We start from the raw sequence: 25,806 nt of genomic DNA, 5'->3' as shown, positions 1-25,806 counted from the left end.
AGCAAGCCAGTGAGCCACTGCAGCAACAAGTCTGTAAACACCTGAAGATGATGAGCACCTGTCTCATTGAAATACTGTGCAGCTTTCACCACATTATCTGATGTGACACATGCGAACCACTGAAGCTGCTCACAAAATATTTGACTCTTCGTTGCTGTGTCACTTCGCCAGCCTCCTGCCTAGTGTTATATTAGAATATACCTAATTGGTCACCTCTTTAAGGGGAAACTTGCTACTACACACATTAAGAAATAGGATTACTCAGTTTATACTACGGTTAGAATTAATTTTCTGTCAATTAAAGCATGTTCTTGTTCAACTGTCTGACAGGTATTCAGAAAAAAAGTAAAATTTCAACTGCCTTATAGTCATTTTGAGAAAAGTAGGTTTGTTTGCACTGTGCCTGTATTTCAGGTTCAACTGAAATTTAGTAAAATTTTTAACAGTAGTGTCTCTTAATATCTACAGTTTTACATGCTGTGGATGTATAGTCCCAATGGAATACTTTGGCTATGTATCAGTTACCTTCAAAGAAGCTTGTGGTAGGGTTTCGTGTGATTGGTATGATGTAATCATACTGTAACTGATGGAAAACGAAGAGATTGTGATGACACTTTGCATTGTGGAAGCAACTAAGGCCAGTCCCTCTGCATAACAGGCAGTTAGAGATAAAAAGAGACAGAAATTTTCGGAGATCTGGGTTGAATGAAGACAAGACAAACCTCAAAGACAGATTCGCTCCTTCCTGCCACATCCAAGATTCCTCCACAGGCCATTCTTTACTGATGGGCTAGAGGATAGTGCTGTTCGTCAGCCTTACAGAACTGCCACAACCACTTTTGTGTCTGTGGACGCTAGAAATTGATTCCAGTTCTCTGCTATGAAAGAAGTTCCTCAACCACCAGTATCCTTCCTTCACTCCTCATCCAAAAACTGCCAGCACTCGTTCTAGAAAAATAAAATTAGGTGTGTTGGTAGTGTCACTGATGATCAAACACCTGGTCAGTTAACCTAAAACTATAGGCAATTCAATCCTATAAAATTTAAATGAACCCTATTTATTGTATTCAAGTTGTAACATTGTATCTAAGAGGTAATTTTTCAAGAATTAAAATTTCTCTCAAAATTTAGATATATCTTTAATTTTAGCATCAGTCATGGCAAGTGTGTTGCAATGTACAACAAACACTATTACTGCACTGCTTGCATTTGACAGAATAGAGATGTTATAATAAAATATTGTCTCTTAAAATATTTAAATTTGGATTCAGATGCAAGGTGCCAGGCAGACAAGTTGCCAAAATATTGAGTCATGTTATCAAGAAGATTAGGGTGGGGAAGCCTACTCAGGCTCAGTTATGCATGTTTTATACATTTATTGGCTGTTGAAATTTGATAGTGGTGGTGCAAGTACACCACAGAAACTGAATACAAGGCTAGATTGTGTAGTGATTGTACTCTGAGAGTTATCAACACAATATAAATCAGGCTTTGTTTGTAGTGCCTAATTAAAGACACATGTAGATCTGTACAAAATGGTTAGATACTACATAACATACAGAAAAGAAATGAAGTACACAAAAACATATGGCAGAAATTCTGTTTTTTTAACTGTTGTATGAAATCCCTTAAATTGGTGTAAATAATGACTCATTTATATGGTGCAGAAGTTAAGGTTTGATGTTGGTTCTACAAAATCCCACCAAGAATATTCTGCAAAGTTAAGCATTCTGATTTGAGTATTTCATTAATTAACATATTATTTTGGTAAAAATATACATTTTTGGAATCAGAAAATATATGGTTAGAAGAAAATAATGCTGAAATTCTCGTTACATTTTAAAAGTCAAACATTTTAGAATATGATTATTTTGAATTGGAATAACTACTGAATTACAAAATTCTTGGAAAAAGTAAAATGTTGGTTTGAAAGGGGAAAATGCGGGCTTTCAAGGAAAGTATATCAATCCTGAAACTAACAATTATTAGTTGGGTCAAATTTTGAAGTACACTTGATGAATCATAAGTTCCAAATATTTCTTTATATAACATGGTTCTGCATGAACTAATTAACATATTGTCTTCAGCAGGCTGTAAACTAGATATACAATAAAATTTAGAAACATACCGCTCGAATAAGGACTTAGATAATTCATATGTAATTCTGAATCTTTCTGTGATTTACAGATAATTCATAATAGACACGTCACTTAATATAAACACTTTTACTAATTGCAAAACAGACCGATTGATGATATCTCAAAGAAGGCATGGATAAATGTATCACCCACTTCATCACATGCAAGTGTCATGTCAGTACATAAACACTCACCACTTATATGTTATCATCTGTATCACATATGAAAGTACAGAACCTGTTAGCTATTACTTTATTACCAATTCTATGTCATTCACCAGCCATGGTTGGACAGACAGTGACAAGTTTACAATAATATTACTACTATAAAATAAATTCAGTGTGATACTAAAGAGGTCACTATAAAACATGAAGTTAAGAACTAGATTACAGTATACCTTACACTAATAAGACAATCCATATTAGAACACAGCATAGTAAAATATGAGAGCTACTGCTGTTATCTTTGGCAGTGAGCTGCAACTCAGGTAGACATTGTTCCATCACCAGAGAAGTATTCTTCAGTACTGTACAAATGTTGCTCTATTAATGTACACAAAAATTTAGTTCTAAATTGTTTCATTGGTAATGACTGAATATCCTTAGATAAATCATTAAATATTTTTAGGGCCACCATTAGGAAGCTGTTCTGCATCTTAGTTAATCAACATCTTGGCATGTCTATACTGTGTTTGTAGTGAGTGCGGTGTTGAGGAACTTCATCTCTCTTTCTGTAGATCTCAGTTACTTAGTTACTTGTTTCATGGATCATTTTGCACGATGGATCGTAATGATGTGGAATGAGTCATTTTACATTCACATTGCAAATTAACTTGTCTTTCTGTGAACAAGGCAACTAAAAATATATTGGCTGAAAACAGTTAGAACTCATAATCTGGAAAAAATTGGTTTACAGTGGTGAGCTTTTTTACCTTGAGGTAATGATCCTTATTGCTTTATTTTGCAATAAAAGCGCATTCTTGCAGTCTGCAGAATGACCCCACAGTAAGAGCTCATAGCTGATGTGGCTGCGAAGCATTGCATAGGATACTGTTAGGAGTTGCTGTTGTGAAATAACACCTTTAGCTTCTTTAAGATGGATAGAACCTGTAAGAGTTTGGAACATATATGTTTAGTGCGCTGTTACCAAGTTAACTTCGTATTAATGAAAAATCCCAATAGCTTGACAGTTGCTGTGTCACCCAGTGCTCCAGTATCACTGAGGCTGCGTATCATCCTGTGTATTCTGTCTTCATTAATTTTTGTCTTGTTCATGAATAGGCCTTCTACTTGTTGAGCAGCCTGAAATACATCCTCCCATTTTGAGAACAAAGTTGTATTATCTGCAAACTACAAGATGTGTCCATTGCAGTCTATGTCATTAATGAAAATTAAGAACAACAGGGGCCCTATTATGGATCCCTGTGGCACATCATGTTTTAACTTCATTTCACATGAGCATGCTCCTCACCGATACAACCTGTTATTTAGGTAGGATTTTAGAGTTTGCAGAACAGCTCCCCCAATATCATATGCTTTCAGCTTGCTGAGCAGGGCCTTATATTGGATACAATCAAACACCTTACTAAGGTCACAGAGTACCAGTGCTATAAACTCCTTATCTTCAAAATCCTGGCTTACATAAATTTATAACTGAGACAAGTACTCTTCTAGTAAACTTTCCCTTCAAAACGTCATGCTGTGTATCATAAAAGGTGTTATTTCCTTGAAAATAACTTAAAAGCTGATACTTCATTATGGAGTCTATCACCTTAACTGTACTGTTATTACAGACATAGGCCTGTAGCTTGGCACTTCATGTGGATTACCTTTTTTTAAACTGCATGCTGCTTTCAACATGTCTTGGAATTCTCTGGCATGAATGCATTTATGTATTAGTATTGACAGAGGTTGAGCAACTTTACAGATTATAACTTTTAATATAGTACAGGGCATGCTGTAAATATCAGGGTTCCCTGAGTAAATATCAGGGATTCCTGAGTGTTTTTACACTTTTACAGTATGTCTTTTGGATACGCTCTCTTTCACATCACCATGCTGAATTTATTTCCAAATTTTGCAGCAACTGTAGGATCTATTCTATAACTAGGAATATCACCGACTCGCTTTCCACTGTGTTTATAAAATATTCATTAAATCCATCTGGACTGCAAGAATTAGAGTAAGAGGTGGAGTTTTGCCTAGTATCAGCTATTTCAATTACAGAAATTTGCCTGCTACTCTCGTCTCGACTCCCATTAGATCTCAAAGTACAAAAGATACTACAAAATCACCCGCAATACAAACAAATGACAAACCCCATTAAAATCTGACAATTTTAAAATATCAGATTCCTTCAGTTAAAACTATTCAAAGCATTTCATTTCTGGATTAGCAATAATAATTCTGCAGCCTAATGTAGTACTGTGATTTCTTATGATAATTTATTGTATTTTTAATAATCTTATCATGAATATATAATTTTTTTAATTCTTGCATTTTATTGGGTTAGTCTGAAGGGGATGTTAACAATAAGAGGATCTGTGTGTGGAGTGAAACAAGACTGAAATAATTCCTACAAGTAGCGTTGAAAGAAAAATATCATCAGTGTTAAATTCTGTACTGCTTTCACAAACGTTATGGGAAGATTAACACTATACAGCTCAGTTCCTCCTACCTTACATTTTCTAAAAATTAATAAAGCTCACCGATATGACATATTTGTTGTAACATGGACACACAACACAACCAGGAATGTTAGTACAACCTTTTAGACTGTGGCATGTACACCAATCACTATAACATGTACTGAACACAGCAAGATATACAGCTGAAGTATGTTAGCAGTAATAACATGATAACTGAGCACAAGCGTAGTGCAACAGGATTTAAATAGGCACTCGCCTGTGGTGGGCTCCATCAGGAATTCACAGTATTGCTCTTTTGCAGCACACCCTCACGAATGACATCACACTGCTCATGCATATAGCTTTCTGGTGTGAGTGCATTACCTCACTCCTCTTCCCATGGGGAACAGCTAAGATTTGCAAGATGTCCTTGGCGTCTTTCTCTGTGAGGCTCTGACTGAGATGACATGCTGATACTGTGGTGTACGGTCGGAAGTACTTGTGGTGCGGGAAGCATTGCAGTCCATCTTCTCGTGTCAACCCATACAGTAGGATGCTTGACACCAGTGTGAGTTCCATGTCAACATCAGGTCCAGGGCCTGGTGATGGTGAGGCCCACACATTTGGTGACTGAGGTGGAGGAGATGGCTCTGGTGTGGATGGCAGCTGCGTTGGTGCTGTTAGCGGTATTGGAGAAGCTGTGTCAGATACGTCCACCGGTGACGGGCGACCCCTCATATGCCGTGGCAGGTTCCCAGTCTCATCACATGATCTGTCATGTGACACAGACTCAAATGGTGCTATTGGTGTCTTTGCTAGGGTTATCCAGTTGTCCAGACGCATGCACAATCGGTCATAATGATGTGCACTCAGGCCCTTCTCCATATGGACGTCACAGAGATGGCGGCCGCAGCACTGGGAGAAGACGGCAGGAATCCATTTTGGGTGACTACGAAACCCGCCTGTCCAGACAACCACGGGACAATGGCTGCATGGGTTGGTGTCCCTAGTCTGGCTGTAGGAGATGCAGGAGCATCCGTGGTTGATGCCCATGGAGCAGTTTGGCAGAGCTATCATTGCTGAATGGCCTGAAGCGATAGGAAGATAGAAATTGATCCAAGGCAACGTCAGACAAGGACTGAGTAAAATACTTTTTCATTTGCATTTTTAATGTTCTAACTAACCTTTCAGTCTCACCATTGGTCTGTGGGTGGGAGGTTGGGGCAAAAGTGTGGCGAATCCCACAGGCATTGCAGAGGGAGGCAAACTCTTGCAACACAAACTGAGGGCCGTTATCAGAACCAACATTGCTGGAAGTCCTTCAATGGAAAAAATTGTTGACAGGGTTGCCACAGTGGCAGAAGCTGAAGTTGACAGGCAATGAAAAATGTATGGGAACCGACAGTATGCATCAATTACTATTAGCCAGTACACATTAAGGAAAGGGCTGGCGAAATCGATGTGGAGGCGGTCTCAGGTCTGTGAAGGTTTCGGTCATGGAGACAACATTGCCCGCGGGGCAGCTTACTGCGATGTGCATTGAGAATATGCCATAACCAAATGAGTGATGTTGCTGTCCAAACTAGGCCAAAAAACGTGACCTTGGTGCCTGACAGTGATCAGAGTCAGCAATTGCAGGATCTCCAAAGAGGGAGCAGGGGGAACCACTACATGAGGGGCTGAATAGTCTGTATCAAAAAGTAGAACACCATCAATGGCAGAGAAATGATGCTGAAACACATACAAGTTAAGGTGAGTGTCAGATGCCCGCAATGGAGGTGCCTCAATCCATTCATGTTACACGCAATGTTTCACTTTCTGTAAAATCGAATTGATAGATGTAGCCTGCATGACGCGGAAAACCAACAGTTTGTTGAGTGCATTTATCAATGTGGAAAGATAGTAACTCATTCTGATCAAAACCTGGCTCCAGACTGACATCGCCTTCAATATTGGGCACTGTTCCTCTGTTGGTAGAACTACAAGATTCAGCTCCATCCCACAGCTAAACTTGTGAATGCCTGTGCACACCATTATGGAGCCACCTCCAGCCTGCACCATGCCTTTTTAACAGCTTGGATCTGTGGTGCACTTGCACCCTACCATCAGCACTGACAACTCTAAATGAACAACACTACTCCCTGTCATTAAGTGAATGGCATTGGTCACTGTGTTGCCCTTGGTGAGAGGTAATGCCTGACATGTAGTATTTTTGGCACATTCTTGGCATGGTGGATCTCTGAATATTAAATTCCTAATGATTTCTGAAATCGAATGTCCCACGCATCTATAAGGGGCATTCAAAACAAAAGAAGCCAGAGGCACAATTACAAAAACCAGTACCTGTATGCTAGAAGTACTGACCATGGCTGATGAGACACTTGTCCCGCTGTGACACAAGGTGGTGAATGGCTGTCTCATAAAATTTATGGGGCTGTGATGTTAACCAGTTCTGCACATACAGCTGGACATCATCATCCAAGGTGAATTGTTTGTCCCTCAGAGCCTTTTTAAGGGGACCAAAATTGGCGTAATCACAAGGAGAGAGGTCCGGACTGTATGGAGGGGGCCAAGAACCTCCAATTTGAATTTCTGCAGGAGTTCTGCAACTGTGTTGGCTGTATGAGGCTTTGCATTGTCGTAGAGCAGAATGACCCCATGGATGAGACTGCCTGGTCATTTTGATTTGATCGCTTGATGATTTGATCACTGTTGTCCCGTTCTGCAGGAAGTGAATCAGAAGGGGGTCATCTTGGTCAAAGAAGAATGTCAGCATAACCTTTCCTGCACTCATGTTGATGGCTTTGGGTTTTTTTGGTGGTGGTGACCCTGGATGCTTCCACTGGAGACTTGAACATTTTGATTCTGGTTCGAGAAGATGACACCATGACTCATCTCCAGCCACCACTTGTGCCAGAAACGCATTCCTTTCCCAAGAATAGCGCTGCAGATGAGCAAGGCAGTGGGCCATTTGACATGCTTCCTGTTGTGGTTAAGACTGTGGGGCACCCATTGGGTACACACTTTGCACACGTGCAGTCATTCATTCATGATGGTGTGAACACCTCCGATGCTCAATCCGACCACAGTGGCTATGGCTTTCACTGTCACTCGGCGGTCCTGGGTAATTAGTGCATCCATCAGCTGGACGATGTCATAGGTAATGCAATGTAGTGCTCCAGACCGTGCATCATCAGCTGACGACACCACTCCTTCCCTGAAGTGCTTGTGCCATGCCTTGACCCTTGCAAGGGACATGCAGTGTTCACTGTGCTCTTGTGACATTTTTTGATGAATTTCCATTCTTCCTACTCCTTCCACTGTCAGAAAATGAGCAACACTTCTTTTGATGCCTCCATGTCACTATTTGCAGTGTGACTGGCAGCGTTGGGCAACTGATGCATGCTGCTGCTAGCTTTGTATAGTCACGTGAAGTGTACCCCTGCCCTCTAGCGACAGGCTGTGAACTTCCACGCTCTGGTTGGAACCACACCTCATTAGACACGCCACGATATTACCATCCTGTAACTGGTTTGCACATTCCAGACTCCAGCTCATTTCTTTTTGAATGCTCCTTATTGCTCCAAATACCATTCTGCATTCTAAGTCTGTTAATTCCCATCATGTGGCCATAGTTATGTCAGAAACTTTTCAAGTGAATCACCTGAGTACAAATGGCAGCTCTGCCAATGCACTGCCCATTTTTTTACCATGTGTACACAATACTATCACCATCTGTATATGTGCATATCACTGTCCCATTGTCATCTCAGTGTATGTTCAACAATAATGCAGAATAAATTCTTCTATTAGTTATGACATATACTGAATGAAATATATACTACTATGTGATCATCTGCATCAGATTATACATTAGAAGTTTGTATTGTGAGATATACCAAAGATTTGGGTCAACTCCTTCAGTACATGAATTTTGACTATGTGTGCACACATTTCAAGATACTTTGAAGACAATTTAATATTATGGTTCCATGGAGAGGGAGAATTATTGCACTGAGTGGTACATTGGGTAAAATAATATAGAAAAATCTGCTGTTGCTTCTGGGACTCAGTGAATCATCAAAGAAGCTGTGGAAGTTATAAAGAGTGTCAGCAAATTTGATAGAGATATGGCATTTATATTGGACAGTCTATGGAAGAGAGACTGTGTAGAAGTATGTTGTAATTCTTAGTCAGTAGTTACTTCCCTTTCATGTACTGGCCAAAAATATGTGATTCTTAAAAGGTCATGGAAGTCCACAGTCAGCTGGCCCACTGAACTATGTATTACATTTATCAGTAGTTATGCCCATTTATTTCCATATTCTTTAAGTAATCTAGATAATATTTCATTTCAGGCAATGGAATGTTTTTATTTTGGGCTTTGAAGTATTTTTCAATATACCACATTTTCTAACAGCCTTCAGGAAAAAAGAATTACTCATTTCAGTTGAGTTTATTGCTGGTGCTGGTTCATTCACTTTCTCCTTGCATGTCTTACTAAATTGTTGTACAAATGTCTTGGAAATACTTTTTCTCAGTCATCAATATTCCAATTCCTCCTACTACTATAGCCTATATACTATTTATTCTCAGATCTCTTATTTACATTTCCAGACTGTTTTACTAACATTGCTGGATTCATCTACATCTACATCCATTCTCTGCAAGCCACCTGACGGTGTGTGGCAGAGGGTACCTTGAGTACCTCTATCGGTTCTCCCTTCTATTCCAGTCTTGTATTGTTCGTGGAAAGAAAGATTGACGGTATGCCTCTGTGTGGGCTCTAATCTCTCTGATTTTATCCTCATGGTCTCTTCGCAAGATATACATAGGAGGGAGCAATATACTGCTTGACTCCTTGGTGAAGGTATGTTCTCGAAACTTCAACAAAAACCCATACCAAGCTACTGAGTGTCTCTCTTGCAGAGTCTTCCACTGGAGTTTATCTATCATCTCTGCAACTACTAAATGATCCTGTAATGAAGCGCACTGCTCTCCATTGGATCTTCTCTATCTTTTCTGTCAAACCTATCTGGTATGGATCCCACACCGGTGAGCAGTATTCCAGCAGTGGGCGAACAGGTGTACTTCCTTTGTTTTCAGATTGCATTTCCGTAGGATTATTCCAATGAATCTCAGTCTGGCATCTGCTTTACCGACAATTAATTTTATATGGTCATTCCATTTTAAATCACTCCTAATGCCTGCTCTCAGATAATTTATGGAATTAACTGCTTCCAGTTGCTGATCTGCTATATTGTAGCTAAATGATAAAGGATCTTTCTTTCTATGTATTTGCAGGACATTACACTTGTCTACATTGAGATTCAGTTGCCATTCCCTGCACCATGCGTCAATTCGTTGCAGATCCTCCTGAATTTCAGTACAATTTTCCATGGTTACAACCTCTCGATATACTACAGCATCATCTGCAAAAAGCCTCAGTGAACTTTCAATGTTATCCACAAGGTCATTTATATATATTATAAATAGCAACAGACCTACAACACTCCCCTGCAGCACACCTGAAATCACTCTTACTTCAGAAGACTTCTCTCCATTGAGAATGACATCCTGCATTCTGTTATCTAGGAACTCTTCAATCCAATCACACTATTGGTTTGATAGTACATATGCTCTTACTTTGTTCATTAAACGACTGTGGGGAACTGTATCAAACGTCTTGCGGAAGTCAAGAAACACAGCATCTACCTGGAAACCCGTGTCTATGGCCCTCTGAGTCTCGTGGACGAATAGCGCATGCTGGTTTTCATATGATCGTCTTTTTTGAAAACCATGCTGATTCCTATAGAGTAGATTTCTAGTCTCCAGAAAAGTCATTATACTCGAACATAATACATGTTCCAAAATTCTACAACTGATCGATGTTAGAGATATACGTCTATAGTTCTGCTCATCTTTTCAACATCCTTTCTTGAAAACGGGGATGTTCTGTGCCCTTTTCCAATCTTTTGGAATGCTATGCTCTTCTAGAGACCTACGGTACACCTCTGCAAGAAGGGGGGCAACTTCCTTCGTGTACTCTGTGTAAAATCGAACTGGTATCCCATCAGGTCCAGCGGCCTTTCCTCTTTTGAGTGATTTTAATTGTTTTTCTATCCATCTGTCATCTATTTTGATACCTACCATTTTGTTATCTGTGCGACAATCTAGAGAAGGAACTACAGTGCAGTCTTCCTCTGTGAAACAGCTCTGGAAAAAGACATTTAGCATTTCGGCCTGTGGTCTGTCATCCTGTTTCAGTACCATTTTGGTCACAGAGTGTCTGGACATTTTGTTTTGCTCCACCTACCTCTTTGACATAAGACCAAAATTTCTTAGGATTTTCTGCCAAGTCAATACATAGAACTTTACTTTCGAATTCGTTGAACGCCTCTCGCATAGCCCTCCTCACACTACATTTCTCTTCGTGTAATTTTTGTTTGTCTGCAAGGCTTTGGCTGTGTTTATGTTTGCTGTGAAGTTCCCTTTGCTTCCGTGGCAGTTTTCTAACTCAGTTGTTGCACCACGGTGACTCTTTTCCATCTCTTATGATCTTGCTTGGCACATACTCATCTAATGCATATTGTACGATGGTTTTGAACTTTGTCCACTGATCCACAACATTATCTGTACTTGGGATAAAACTTTTGTTTGAGCCGTCAAGAACTCTGAAATCTGCTTTTTGTCACTTTTGCTAAACAGAAAAATCTTCCTACCTTTTTTAATTTTTCTATTTACGGCTGAAATCACCGATGCTGTAACTGCTTTATGATCACTGATTCCCTGTTCTGTGTTAACTGTTTCAAATATTTTGGGTCTGTTTGTTACCAGAAGATCTAATATGTTATCGTCATGATTCGGTTCTCTGTTTAACTGCTCAAAGTAGTTTTCAAATAATGCACTTAAAAAAATTTCACTGGATTCTTTGTCCCTGCCACCCTGCCCAGTCTATATCTGGTAAATTAAAATCTCCTCCCAAAACTATAACATGGTCAGGAAATCTGCTCAAAATATTTTCCAAATTTTCCTTCAGGTGTTCTGCCACAACAGCTGCTAAGCCAGGCAGCCTATAGAGACATCCATGTTTGAGTCTGCTTTAACCATGACCTTCACCCAAATTATTTCACATTTCAAATCTCCGTGAATTTCCTTCGATACTATTGCACTTTTTATCGCTATAAACACACCTCCCCATTCACTGTCCAGCCTGTCTCTGTGGTATACATTCCAATCTGAGTTTAGAATTTCGTTACTGTTTACATCTGGTTTCAGCGAACTTTCCGTCCCTAGAACTGTGTGGGCGTTGTGACCGTTTATTAATGAGAGCAGTTCTGGGACCTTTCAATAGATGCTCCTGCAGTTTACTATTGTTGTTGTTGTTGTGGTCTTCAGTCCTGAGACTGGTTTGATGCAGCTCTCCATGCTACTCTATCCTGTGCAAGCTTCATCTCCCAGTACCTACTGCAACCTACATCCTTCTGAATCTGCTTAGTGTATTCATCTCTTGGTCTCCCTCTACGATTTTTACCCTTCACGCTGCCCTCCAATATTAAATTGGTGATCCCTTGATGCCTCAGAACATGTCCTACCAACCGATCCCGTCTTCTGGTCAAGTTGTGCCACAAACTCCTCTTCTCCCCAATCCTATTCAGTACTTCCTCATTAGTTATGTGATCTACCCATCTAATCTTCAGCATTCTTCTGTAGCACCACATTTCGAAAGCTTCTATTCTCTTCTTGTCCAAACTATTTATCGTCCATGTTTCACTTCCATACATGGCTACACTCCATACAAATACTTTCAGAAATGACTTCCTGACACTTAAATCTATACTCGATGTTAACAAATTTCTCTTCTTCAGAAACACTTTCCTTGCCATTGCCAGTCTACATTTTATATCCTCTCTACTTCGACCATCATCAGTTATTTTGCTCCCCAAATAGCAAAACTCCTTTACTTCTTTAAGTGTCTCATTTCCTAATCTAATTCCCTCAGCATCACCCGACTTAATTCGACTACATTCCATTATCCTCCTTTTGCTTTTGCTGGTGTTCATCTTATATCCTTCTTTCAAGACACTGTCCATTCCATTCAACTGCTCTTCCAAGTCCTTTGCTGTCTCTGACAGAATTACAATGTCATCGGCGAACCTCAAAGTTTTTATTTCTTCTCCATGGATTTTAATACCTACTCCGAATTTTTCTTTTGTTTCCTTTACTGCTTGCTCAATATACAGATTGAATAACATCGGGGAGAGGCTACAACCCTGTCTTACTCCCTTCCCAACCACTGCTTCCCTTTCATGTCCCTCGACTCTTATAACTGCCATCTGCTTTCTGTACAAATTGTAAATAGCCTTTCGCTCCCTGTATTTTACCCCTGCCACCTTTAGAATTTGAAAGAGAGTATTCCAGTCAACATTGTCAGAAGCTTTCTCTAAGTCTACAAATGCTAGAAACGTAGGTTTGCCTTTCCTTAATCTTTCTTCTAAGATAAGTCGTAAGGTCAGTATTGCCTCACGTGTTCCAGTGTTTCTACGGAATCTAAACTGATCTTCCCCAAGGTTGGCTTCTATTAGTTTTTCCATTCGTCTGTAAAGAATTTGTGTTAGTATTTTGCAGCTGTGACTTATTAAACTGATGGTTCGATAATTTTCACATCTGTCAACACCTGCTTTCTTTGGGATTGGAATTATTATATTCTTCTTGAAGTCTGAGGGTATTTCGCCTGTTTCATACATCTTGCTCACCAGATGGTAGAGTTTTGTCAGGACTGGCTCTCCCAAGGCCGTCAGTAGTTCCAATGGAATGTTGTCCACTCCGGGGGCCTTGTTGCGACTCAGGTCTTTCAGTGCTCTGTCAAACTCTTCACACAGTATCGTATCTCCCATTTCATCTTCATCTACATCCTCTTCCATTTCCATAATATTGTCCTCAAGTACATCGCCCTTGTATAGACCCTCTATATACTCCTTCCACCTTTCTGCTTTACCTTCCTTGCTTAGAACTGGGTTTCCATCTGAGCTCTTGATATTCATACAAGTCGTTCTCTTATCTCCAAAGGTCTCTTTAATTTTCCTGTAGGCAGTATCTATCTTACCCCTAGTGAGATAAGCCACTACATCCTTACATTTGTTCTCTAGCCATCCCTGCTTAGCCATTTTGCACTTCCTGTCGATCACATTTTTGAGACGTTTGTATTGCTTTTTGCCTGCTTCATTTACTGCATTTTTGTATTTTCTCCTTTCATCAATTAAATTCAATATTTCTTCTGTTATCCAAGGATTTCTACTAGACCTTGTGTTTTTACCTACTTGATCCTCTGCTGCCTTCACTACTTCATCCCTCAAAGCTACCCATTCTTCTTCTACTGTATTTCTTTCCCCCATTCCTGTCAATTGTTCCCTTATGCTCTCCCTGAAACTCTGTACAACCTCTGGTTCTTTCAGTTTATCCAGGTCCCATCTCATTAAATTCCCACCTTTTTGCAGTTTCTTCAGTTTCAATCGACAGTTCATAACCAATAGATTGTGGTCAGAGTCCACATCTGCCCCTGGAAATGTCTTACAATTTAAAACCTGGTTCCTAAATCTCTGTCTTACCATTATATAATCTATCTGATACCTTTTAGTATCTCCAGGCTTCTTCCATGTATACAACCTTCTTTCATGATTCTTAAACCAAGTGTTAGCTATGATTAAGTTATGCTCTGTGCAAAATTCTACCAGGCGGCTTCCTCTTTCATTTCTTAGCCCCAATCCATATTCACCTACTATGTTTCCTTCTCTCCCTTTTCCTACACTCGAATTCCAGTCACCCATGACTATTAAATTTTCGTCTCCCTTCACTATCTGAATAATTTCTTTTATTTCATCATACATTTCTTCAATTTCTTCATCATCTGCAGAGCTAGTTGTCATATAAGCTTGTACTACTGTAGTAGGTGTGGGCTTCGTATCTATCTTGGCCACAATAATGCGTTCACTATGCTGTTTGTAGTAGCTTACTCGCATTCCTATTTTCCTATTCATTATTAAACCTACTCCTGCATTACCCCTATTCGATTTTGTGTTTATAACCCTGTAGTCACCTGACCAGAAGTCTTGTTCCTCCTGCCACCGAACTTCACTAATTCCCACTATATCTAACTTTAACCTATCCAGTGGCAGGAGGAACAAGACTTTTGGTCAGGTGAATACAGGGTTATAAATACAAAATCAAATAGGGGTAATGCAGGAGTAGGTGTAATAATGAATAAAAAAAATAGGAGTGCAGGTAAGCTACTACAAACAGCAGAGTGAACGCATTATTGTGGCCAAGATAGACACGAAGCCCATGCCTACTACAGTAGTACAAGTTTATATGACAACTAGCTCTGCAGATGATGAAGAGATTGATGAAATGTATGATGAGATAAAAGAAAATTATTCAGATAGTTAAGGAAGGAAAAATATAACTGTCATGGGGGGGGCTGGACTTTGACAGTAGGAAAAGGAAGAGAAGGAAAAGTAATAGGCGAATGTGGACGGGAGGGGGGGTGGGGGGGTGGGGTGGGGGGGGGGGGTGGGGTGTTAAGGAATGAAAGATGAAATCGCCTGGTAGAATTTTGCACAGAGCATAACTTAATCATAGCTAACACTTGGTTCAAGAATCATGAAAGAAGGTTGTATTACATGGAAAAAGCCTGGAGATACTGGAATGTTTCAGATAGATTGTATAATGGTAAGACAGAGATTTTGGAACTAGGTTTTAAATTGTAAGGCACTTCCAGGGGCAGATGTGAACCCTGACCACAACCTATTGGTTATGAACTGTGGATTAAAACTGAAGAAACTGCAAAAAGGTGGGAATTTAAGGAGATAGGACTGGATAAACTGAAAGAACCAGAGGTTGTACAGAGTTTCAGGGAGAGCATAAGGGAACATTTGACAGGAATAGGGGAAAGAAGTACAGTAGAAGAAGAATGACTAGCTCTGAGGGATGAAGTAGTGAAGGCAGCAGAGGATCAAGTAGATAAAAAGACGAGGGCTAGTAGAAATCATTGGGTAACAGAAGAAATATTGAATTTAATTGATGAAAGGAGAAAATATAAAAATGCAGTAAATGAAGCAGGTAAAAAGGAATACAAACGTCTCAAAAATGAGATCGACAGGAAGTGCAAAATGGCTAAGCAGGGATGGCTAGAGGACAAATGTAAGGATGTAGAGGTTTGTCTCACTAGGGGTAAGACAGATACAGCCTACAGGAAAATTAGAGAGACCTTTGGAGAAAAGAGAACCACTTGTATGAATATCAAGAGCTCAGATGGAAACCCAGTTCTAACCAAAGAAGGGAAAGCAGAAAGGTGGAAGGAGTATATAGAGGGTCTATACAAGGGGGATGTACTTGAGGACAATAATATGCAAATGGAAGAGAATGTAGATGAAGATGAAATGCGAGATATGATACTGCATGAAGAGTTTGACAGAGCACTGAAAGACCTGCAGGTGTTGACAGATGTGAAAATTACCAAACTATCAGTTTAATATGTCACAGCTGCAAAATACTAACACAAATTCTTTACAGACGAATGGAAAAACTGGTAGAAGCCGACCTCGGGGAAGATCAGTTTGGATTCTGTAGAAATATTGGAACACGTGACGCAATACTGACCTTACAACTTATCTTAGAAGAAAGATTAAAGAAAGGCAAATCTACGTTTCTAGCATTTGTAGACTTAGAGAAAGCTTTTGACAATGCTGATTGGAATACTCTCTTTCAAATTCTAAAGGTGGCAGGGGTAAAATACAGGGAGTGAAAGGCTATTTACAATTTGTACAGAAACCAGATGGCAGTTATAAGAGTCGAGGGGCATGAAAGGGAAGCAGTGGTTGGGAAGGGAGTGAGACAGGGTTGTAGCCTCTCCCCAATGTTATTCAATCTGTATATTGAGCAAGCAGTAAAGGAAACGAAAGAAAAATTCGGAGTAGGTATTAAAATCCATGGAGAAGAAATAAAAACTTTGAGGTTCGCCAATGACATTGTAATTCAGTCAGAGACAGCAAAGGACTTGGAAGAGCAGTTGAATGGAATGGACAGTATCTTGAAAGGAGGATATAAGACAAACATCAACAAAAGCAAAACGAGGATAATGGAATGTAGTCGAATTAAGTCGGGTGATGCTGAGGGAATTAGATTAGGAAATGAGACACTTAAAGTAGTAAAGGAGTTTTGCTATTTGGGGAGAAATATAACTGATAATGTTCGATGTAGAGAGGATATAAAATGTAGACTGGCAATGGCAAGGAAAGCGTTTCTGAAGAAGAGAAATGTGTTAACATTGAGTATAGATTTAAGTGTCAGGAAGTCATTTCTGATAGTATTTGTATGGAGTGTAGCCATGTATGGAAGTGAAAAATGGATGATAAATAGCCTGGACAGGAAGAGAATAGAAGCTTTCGAAATGTGGTGCTACAGAAGAATGCTGAAGATTAGATGGGTAGATCACATAACTAATGAGGAGATATTGAATAGAAATGGGGAGAAGAGGAGTTTGTGGCACAACTTGACGAGAAGAAGGGACCGGTTGGTAGGACATGTTCTGAGGCATCAAGGGATCACAAATTTAGCATTGGAGGGCAGCGTGGAGGATAAAAATTGTAGAGGGAGACCAAGAGATGAATACACTAAGTAGATTCAGAAGGATGTAGGCTGCAGTAGGTACTGGGAGATGAGGAAACTTTCACAGGATAGGGTAGCATGGAGAGCTGCATCAAACCAGTCTCAGGACTGAAGACCACAACAACAACACCTTGTCGTGTCTCTGGAGGCGTCTTGTCGGGCTTAGGGAGGGAATTCTCTAACCTAAAAAGCCACATGTGCACTCCACATGTACTCCGCTACCCTTGTAGCCACTTCCTGCGTGTAATGCATGCCTGACCTATGCAGGGGGACCCTACAGTTCTCGACCCGATAGCGGAGGTCGAGAAATTTGCACCCCAGATCTCCGCAGAATCGTCTGAGTCTCTGGTTTATGCCTTCCCCTCGGCTCCATCCCAGAGGACCACAATCGGTTCTGCGAACAACACTACAAATAGTTAGCTCAGATTCCACCCCGTGAGCGAGGCTTTCTGCCTTCACCAACTCTGCCAACCGTCTGTATGAACTGAGGATGACCTCTGAATCCAGACGGCAGGAGTCATTGGTGCCGACATGGTCCAAGAACTGGTCCAAGAATCAGTTTCGTACATTGTTTTGTACATGTGATATAGGGCAGTGGTAATCCTAGTTAGTTTACAATACAGAAGTCATTTTGACTATATTGTTGACATAATAAAAATGCATAATAATGTAGGTTGGTGTACTAGTTTGCTTCTCCATGTGACAAAAGGAGTTATTAAGTGAGACGACATGATGAGCACAATGTAAACTATAATATGAATTGACAATTAGTGAAATTTGGTAAATGAGGTTTACTTATTATGATGTTCCATAAACTCAGACAAAGAACAGATGCCATGAGCTACAGTTTTCAGTTGGGTGCACCCAGTGCTCTCTTTCACTGCCAGCAGGGCCTCCTCCACATCTCGGATGAGACCCCCTCCTCAGCAAGCAGACAGAGTGCACCATGGCCTTCTTCCCTGACCTTTCCACTATTTCCCTAAGGGGCTCCATCACCTGCCTAACATTGGAGCTCCCAATCACTAATAAACCCCTCCCCCCATGTGCCTGCTCAGACTTTGCTGAAGGAGTGGCCACATGTCCACTCACAGGCAGAGCGGGCGATGCCACACGGCCAGCCTCCACTTTGACCCTCTGCCTCGAGCGACACGAACACCATTGAACCCGCCACTCCCCCTGGGGAGAGGGTGGCCCAACCATGCCCGGTACCCACAAAGGTGTCTCAACAGCAGGGACCATGGGTGAAGCGTGTAACACCTGAGGTGTACCATGTGATGCACCAGACTCTCCACTGCCGCTACACTCCGAGGCAGCAGCCTGAAGATGGCTGACCACGGCCTTCAGCATGTTCAGCTGATTGCGAACAGTGACCAGCTCCTCCTGTGTCCGTACACAGCAGTCACACATCCTATCCATCCTAAGAAATTAACAATTTACTGCAGAGAGTCAAGTAATCAACTTTTAACAAGACTGTTAATTCACTAATTCGCTGATCTGATTGACATAATACTGTGAAATTAATGAAATTTGGCATTCCTTTTTGATACTTTAGGTAATTTAGGAAGTAATGCAGTTTTGTGTGTCTGAATGGGACATAATCCTCCTTACTACTTTCCATCAATTTAATAATTGTTGAGGAAGGTTTAAAATTCCCAGAATTATATGATTTTCTTAGTATTTTCACCACTACTTTTGAAAGTGGATTAAAGATGGTACTGGATTCCAGTTCTAATCCAATTGAATCCCACTATTCCTCAATGACTGACTTCTTCAAGAATTTCAGCAGCACCAGTTTTTTTGTCTAGAGTATTCTAGAGAAACCTAGCAAAATACAATGCCTGCAGAGAAATATAAAGGGAATTTTTAAGAAAGTTGCATGTTGTTTTATGGCCAAAATATTGGGCTACGATAGAGGAGTGTGGTATCAATAATCTATGTGCCTCTCTGGTGCAAATTGCCTGGTCAACTAAGTTCCTTCCTGCATTGACTCAGTATTCTGTAGACTATAGTATTACAGCCACAATTTCAGATTTTTCTTTAATTAGCCCACAAAAGTCAAGGATTTGCATGTGGTTGGAAGCTTGTGTTCATACATTATCTTTTAAGGGTTCTGGCTAATCATAATGAAATACTGCTAAAATACAGGAAGAATTTGTGGAGACATATTTGACAAACATTTATTGACAACTGAGAAACAAAGAACCTGTGTGAAGAACGTAAAGAAAGTTTTGATATTCACCAACACAAGAAGTGTCAGCAACTTATATTCTAAGTATAAATGATGGTAGCATTGTCCAAGATGGAAAACAGATAAACACACATTCTGGTTGAATTTGATTTCTGAAGAGACTGAACTAGTGCCAAATACAGAAGGTTTTAATACATGTTGTTCTTTTTTAGACTTGTGAAAAATAAATCAAAACTATCCAAGTTTTAGTATTTTCAGATTAATGTCTGGAATCAAATTGCTGACCCATGAAAGTATTTAAAGACCATAATAATCATTTTGTATCTTTAGTGTGTAACTGCTGATTATCATAAAAATGCTTATTTTTAACTCCTCAGGTAAAAGCTGGTTTTATTGACCAAAACAATCCTGGCAGTACACTGCAAAATTCCAGTGTTACAAAAATCATCACACATGAGGGATACATCATGTAAGTAAAATTATTTTTTAATGTAACAATTCTGTTCAATAACAGTTATATGTCACACAACATCATTAATTAGAAGTTGTAGAAATAAGCTGATGTCAGTTCTTTTTACAATAATTACTGTAACATGAAGGGAGCTCCAGAAGCAGGGAAATGTCAGGTGAGCTGGAATTCAAACCTCTTATCACTAATGTAAATGTCCATAACAGGAAAACATGGTGCCGAAGCCTCAAAACCTGGACTATGGAGCAGTGAAAGAACGTCATTTGATTGGATAAGTTTTATTTTAGACTGTTTCCAGCTGCCGGCCAATGTGGCCGAGCGATTCTAGGCGCTTCAGTCTGTAACCGCGTGACTGCTACGGTCGCAGGTTCGAATCCTGCCTCGGGCATGGATGTGTGTGATGTCTGTAGGTTAGTTAGGTTTAAGTAGTTCCAAGTTCTAGGGACTGATGACCTCAGATGTTAAGTCCCATAGTGCTCAGAGCCAATTGAACCATTTGTTTCCAGCTCCTGGCCAAGTTAGCATCCCATTAGTGACACATGGCGGTAGTTCGGTGATGATTGGGCAGCCATATAGTGGTATTCCAAGGGCCCCTTGGTTACTCTGCAAGATCACATTACTGCCAAGGATTATATAGCCATTTTTTTGGTCAGGTCTATTCCATAGTACAACATGTGTTTCCCAATGACAAGGCCCCTGTTCATACAGCTCACATAGGTCAGAACAGTTTTGTGAGCACAAGTATGAAATGACACATCTCCCTTGGCCACCACAGTCACCAGATCTCAATATTATTGAGTCTTTTGGTCTACTTTGGAGAGTGGTATCCACCTCCATTATTGTTACGTGAACTTTCTGCTATTTTGCAGTAAGAATGGTATAAAATTTTTGTCCATAATCTTCTTAAACTCTGTGTCTTAATGCATGTATAAGCATTGAGTCAAGTATTGTGTTCTATAACATGCACTAAGTAAAAGCTATTACGAGCCTAAAAAATATCAAAACATTGAAGTAAGTGCAAAATGTTGTTTCTTGCTTCTCATATTAAACAAAGCACACCTGAAGTGACTGCATGTTCAGGGAATTATACATTTAAAAAATTCATTAAATTTGCTCTTGAAACATTCTAACTTCATACCAGATAGTCTATGTCAGTGTTACTAAGCTCACAATTGTCCTGTAAATTTAGTATTATAAATTCAAAAATCAGAATTATAAATAACGGATGAGCTACTTTTACTGGGACACAACAGATTTCATTGAACAAGTGTTGAGTTCGGTTAACAGGCAATAGAAAACTTGTGGGATCTTCATGGACCTCTCTAAAGCATTTGAGTGCACGAATCATTTCAAGCCAGTGGAGAAACTGCATCAGTATGAGATTTGAAGGAAATCTCATTTCATAAAAAAGTTGTACATTCTGGTTAGCAAACAGTGCATGGAAACCAAAGATACTAATGGAAGAAATATGAACAGTTACATGCTTGAGTTACAGACTGTTGAAAGTGGTGTGCCACAAGGTCCTGTACTCAGGGCAGTACTACTTATTCTCTATTTAACTGATTTCTCAGGCAACGTAAATCAGATACTTACAATGTAAGCTGATGAAACAACAATGACCTGTGCAGCTTAGACAAAGGAATTGCTTGAAAAGGAAGCAGTCCTGAGTATTGAAAATGAAAATATGTACTACAAAACCATCTTTAATTATGAATTTGTCTAAAACAACATATGTAGAGTCCCAGACTAAACAGAGTGAAATGTACAGTCTAAATTTTAAAATAAATAGAAAGGTAATTAATTAAGTACACTGCAAAACATTTTTAAGAACTATTATTGAGAAGAATTTGTCATTTGCCTCTTACTGTGTAAAAGATAAACAAACAAATTTTCCTCATAAGCAACATGATAAAAGTTGTGTATAATAAAACTCTCGGGTCAATTTACTATGGACTTGTGCTCCCACTTGTGTCCTGCTCAATTGATGTATGGGTACATGCATAAGGTAACTACTTAAAAAAATATTTGTAATTCAGAAAAGAGCATGAGGTATATTAGGATTGCCAGATGTCCCAGTTTTCTGTGTCCATCCCAGTTTCGGATTAGAGAAATCAGTGTCCCAAAAAACTATTTTTCAGGTGGCAGTTTGTTCCGGATATCAGAGAAATATTCTCAAACCTATTTTTTCTAAAAATTATTGTGTGGGCCTATATTAGCTAAATAATGAAAGTTTTTATTATTGAAGCTGACTGAGTCCCTTAAAGAGTATCATTGCATGGCAGTGCTGCTGAATTTCCATTATTGTCCCATATCTTGGTTCAGTTCAAGCTTTGTAACAATGTGGTTCTCTTTTTCTCTGTCTGAGTCATATCATGGTTAATTTGTTATTAGAGTATTTGGTTGTTACAAGAAAACTCAGAATGCCAAAAGAAAGTGTTCATTCCTAGAAAAATATTCAGGAGGATGATTTTTGATAGAACAAGGGAGAAGTGACTATGAAGTAGAATGTGTAATTTGTAGGTGCTGTGTTTCAGTTTTACATGGGTGAAGAGCAGATATTAAGGATCATTAAGCTAGCATACAGCATAAATCAGACTTGTACTCTGCAAGCACTTTGAACAAAATGGACCCTTATTTTGTTTCAAATTCATTTAAACAGACCAAATTAGTGACACAGCAAAATTAGCAGCATGCTATCATACAGTTAAACAACATCTGTCTTTGAAATCAGTGGACTGTACTTCTAGGATAAGCTCCAAACTTTGTAATGATTCCGGAGCAGCGAAAAATGTGACATTGGGCTGAACAAAATCAACAGCAGTTATGAAACCAGTGTTAGCACCCATTACTGTCGAACGAATATGCAATGATCTTTCCAAGGCCTGTTATTTTGGTGTAGTTACAGGTGCTAGTAATGAAAAAGCTGAGAAAATATTTTCATTAACCATTCAGTATTTTACGGTATCAAATCGCACTCCACTGAAATTCCCTCTCTTCCAAATGAAACTGCCTCTGTAATAAGCAAGTTTTGCATCACTACCGTAGAGGAAAACAAAATTAATAAAAGTAAGTGCCTAGCATTTTGTGGTGGCTATGCCAACACTAATTTTGTGTGAGTGTAAGTAGCTGGTACAAACAACGTCTTCACAAAATTGAAAAGTGGAGTTAGTGAAAATTTTGTAGGAGTTGGATTTCCCACACATATATTACTTGATGCTGGAAAGGCAGCTGCTGACATGAGAGTGCTGATGTGGAAATGCTAAACTTTCCAGTTACTTCTCCATATACACAGTATGAATGGAGTGTCTGAAAGAATTTTGTGCATTTATTGACACAGAGTATCGTGCAGTGTTGTCACATACAAAAACAAGGTGGTTATCTTTGTTTGTTGCAGTAGAGAGAGTACTGAAATTATATGATGCCCTTAAGCCATTCTTCCACTCAAAAGAGAAAAGCATCTAAATTTCTGGCAACTCTATTTCAGCATCCTCTGAAAGAACAGTATTTATGGGCTTTTGGACTGTCATATGAGTGTATTTCAGAGATAAATACTTGAACTCAAGAAGACAGATAGCAGTATTAGAGAAGTAGCTGTAATTTTGGAAGATGTCGGAGTTATATGATGGCACAAAGAGTAAAAATTCGTGCCACTCAAAATGACATCTATCTTGCTGAAAAGAGAGGTTGCATCAGCTAGGGACATTCAGAAATTTCATTATCATATTGAACAGTTTTACAAAACATTTGTGGATTATGTTAAAAAATGGTCAATGAACTTGAAAGGATTTGCCAATTTCAAGTGGGTGTTGCTGGCTCAGAGCCTGTTTTGAATGAAGTGATAAAAACAGTAATATTTCTGCAAGATAAAGGGTAATCAATAGACAATAGTGCATTGTTTGGCCAGTTTTGCTTCCTCAACTTCGACGACAGTAATAGTGATAACTGGCCTAGCAAATCATGTCAGGAGACATAGACCAATTTCTCTGAACAGTGTGGGTGTATAGAGCAGTAATTGCAATTACTAAATCGGTCCAGTTCACCTTCAGTGTTCACGAACACAATGTTAGTGTGGAAAGAGTATTCTCTCTAAGAAATGACCTGTGGATTGGGGAATGAAATAGATTACAAGTATCAACAGTTCAGTCAATAGTAAAATGTGTTCTTAATTACAAAATTATAAAAACGTCTACTCCCAGAGCAGATGTATAAAAAAACAGAGACCTACTGTATGGGATGAGACATATCTTTCCTTCTCACCCCATCTGGTAAGACTATCCGACCCAGAGCTCTGGGTGACTTTTATGAACTCTACCCCTTTCCTTAAATATCTCCAATTCTTTTCGTTCACCCCTCTTCCTTCCCCTTCAACCCTTCCACCAGAAGAAGGAGCCACTGTCTCCGGAAGCTCAAGTAAGTAAAACCTTTTTTTACGTGTGTGTTCTCCTGTCACTCCTTGGAGAGTATTTTTTTTATTTATACAGTTACATTATATTGTAAAAAAATTATTATTTTTGATGTTATAATTATAAAATGAGCTATTCTGACTTTTATGATGACATCATTCAGTGGCAGGCTCTTCTCTCTAAAGCTCGGAAATCAAATAAATACCAAATGTATAGGAAAGCAGAAAATTTAAAATGGAAGTTTGTCACTAGTATACAACCAAAACTCTGCATTTAAACAAATTTAAATATTTAGTATTTCTCTCATAATGCAAAAATGTGAAAAAAAGTAGGTGGATGATTTATTATGTAGCCACAGATATTGTTATTATAGAGTTCTTTCTTTGTTTATAGAATAAAAATCCACTTCTGTAGCCAGTGATTTCGTAATTTATTGCACACTCATTTTTGAGACATGAAGCTTCACTGTCAGGTGCCACCAAATAATTATGGGAATATAAATGGGTGGCAGTTGTGCCAGTTAGTCATGGGGGGATCACATCCTTGTCAACGATGTTTTCAGAATCCATTCTGGTTCTGTTTGTGAAACAACATTACATTTGAGCTTAGAATATATTCTATGATTCTACAACAAATGGGTGTCAAGGTTACTGGACAGTAGTTTTGTGGCTCACTTCTGCTACCCTTTTTGGAAATGATTATGACCTGTGCTTTCTTTCAATTAATTTTTAATAATGTTGACTGTTTCTCGATACCACTGACACTCATCTTTTCAGTGGTATGAAACTTAAACTGGGGCAGTACTCCAGGGTTTTTCTTTGTAAAGGAACTGTTGAAAATTCTATCCTCAACTTCAGTCTGTGTGTGACTAGACACTAATTTAGGTGTTACTAACAGCCTTTACATATGGCGAGAATTTCTTTGGGTTTTGTGAAAGACTTTTCAATAATATTCTGCTACAGTAGTCACTGAAAGCTTCACACATTGATCTCTTGACAGCCAAATGCATTTCATTCAACATCAATCTATAACCCTATACATTGTTTTACACCTATTATGTAGTTTTCTCTGATTTTAGAAGTTTCTTTACAGTGACTCTATAACATGGAATTGTTCTACTGGGTACATATCTATCCTGTTCATTGTTAATTATTCTTGTAAACATTAGTCATCATTCCTCTGTATGCTCTGTCCTGAGCAAAAATTTTAAAGTTCCTCATTAAGATATGACACTACTGCCTCTTTATCTAGTTTGCTGAAAATATAAATCATTTTCCAGAATGAGATTTTCACTCTGTTGCGTAGTGTGTGCTGAT

The 25,806-nt window shown here is 39.2% G+C and overlaps 1 protein-coding gene across 4 annotated transcripts in view; it reads left to right on the top strand.

Annotated features, from left to right (window-relative positions):
* LOC126253992 (trypsin-1-like) overlaps positions 1-25,806 on the top strand; it is a 180,739-nt gene that overhangs the window by 87,831 nt on the left and 67,102 nt on the right. For all 4 annotated transcript variants that reach the window (XM_049955275.1, XM_049955276.1, XM_049955274.1 and 1 more), the window contains one exon: positions 19,996-20,087. In XM_049955275.1, coding sequence (XP_049811232.1) covers positions 19,996-20,087 — 92 coding nt within the window. The remainder of the gene's footprint in view (positions 1-19,995; positions 20,088-25,806) is intronic.

This window comes from Schistocerca nitens, chromosome 1 (genome assembly GCF_023898315.1).
Source record: "Schistocerca nitens isolate TAMUIC-IGC-003100 chromosome 1, iqSchNite1.1, whole genome shotgun sequence".
Lineage (NCBI taxonomy): Eukaryota > Metazoa > Arthropoda > Insecta > Orthoptera > Acrididae > Schistocerca > Schistocerca nitens.
Note: the sequence above shows the minus strand (reverse complement) of the source record. Positions and strands in the feature narration are given on the sequence as shown.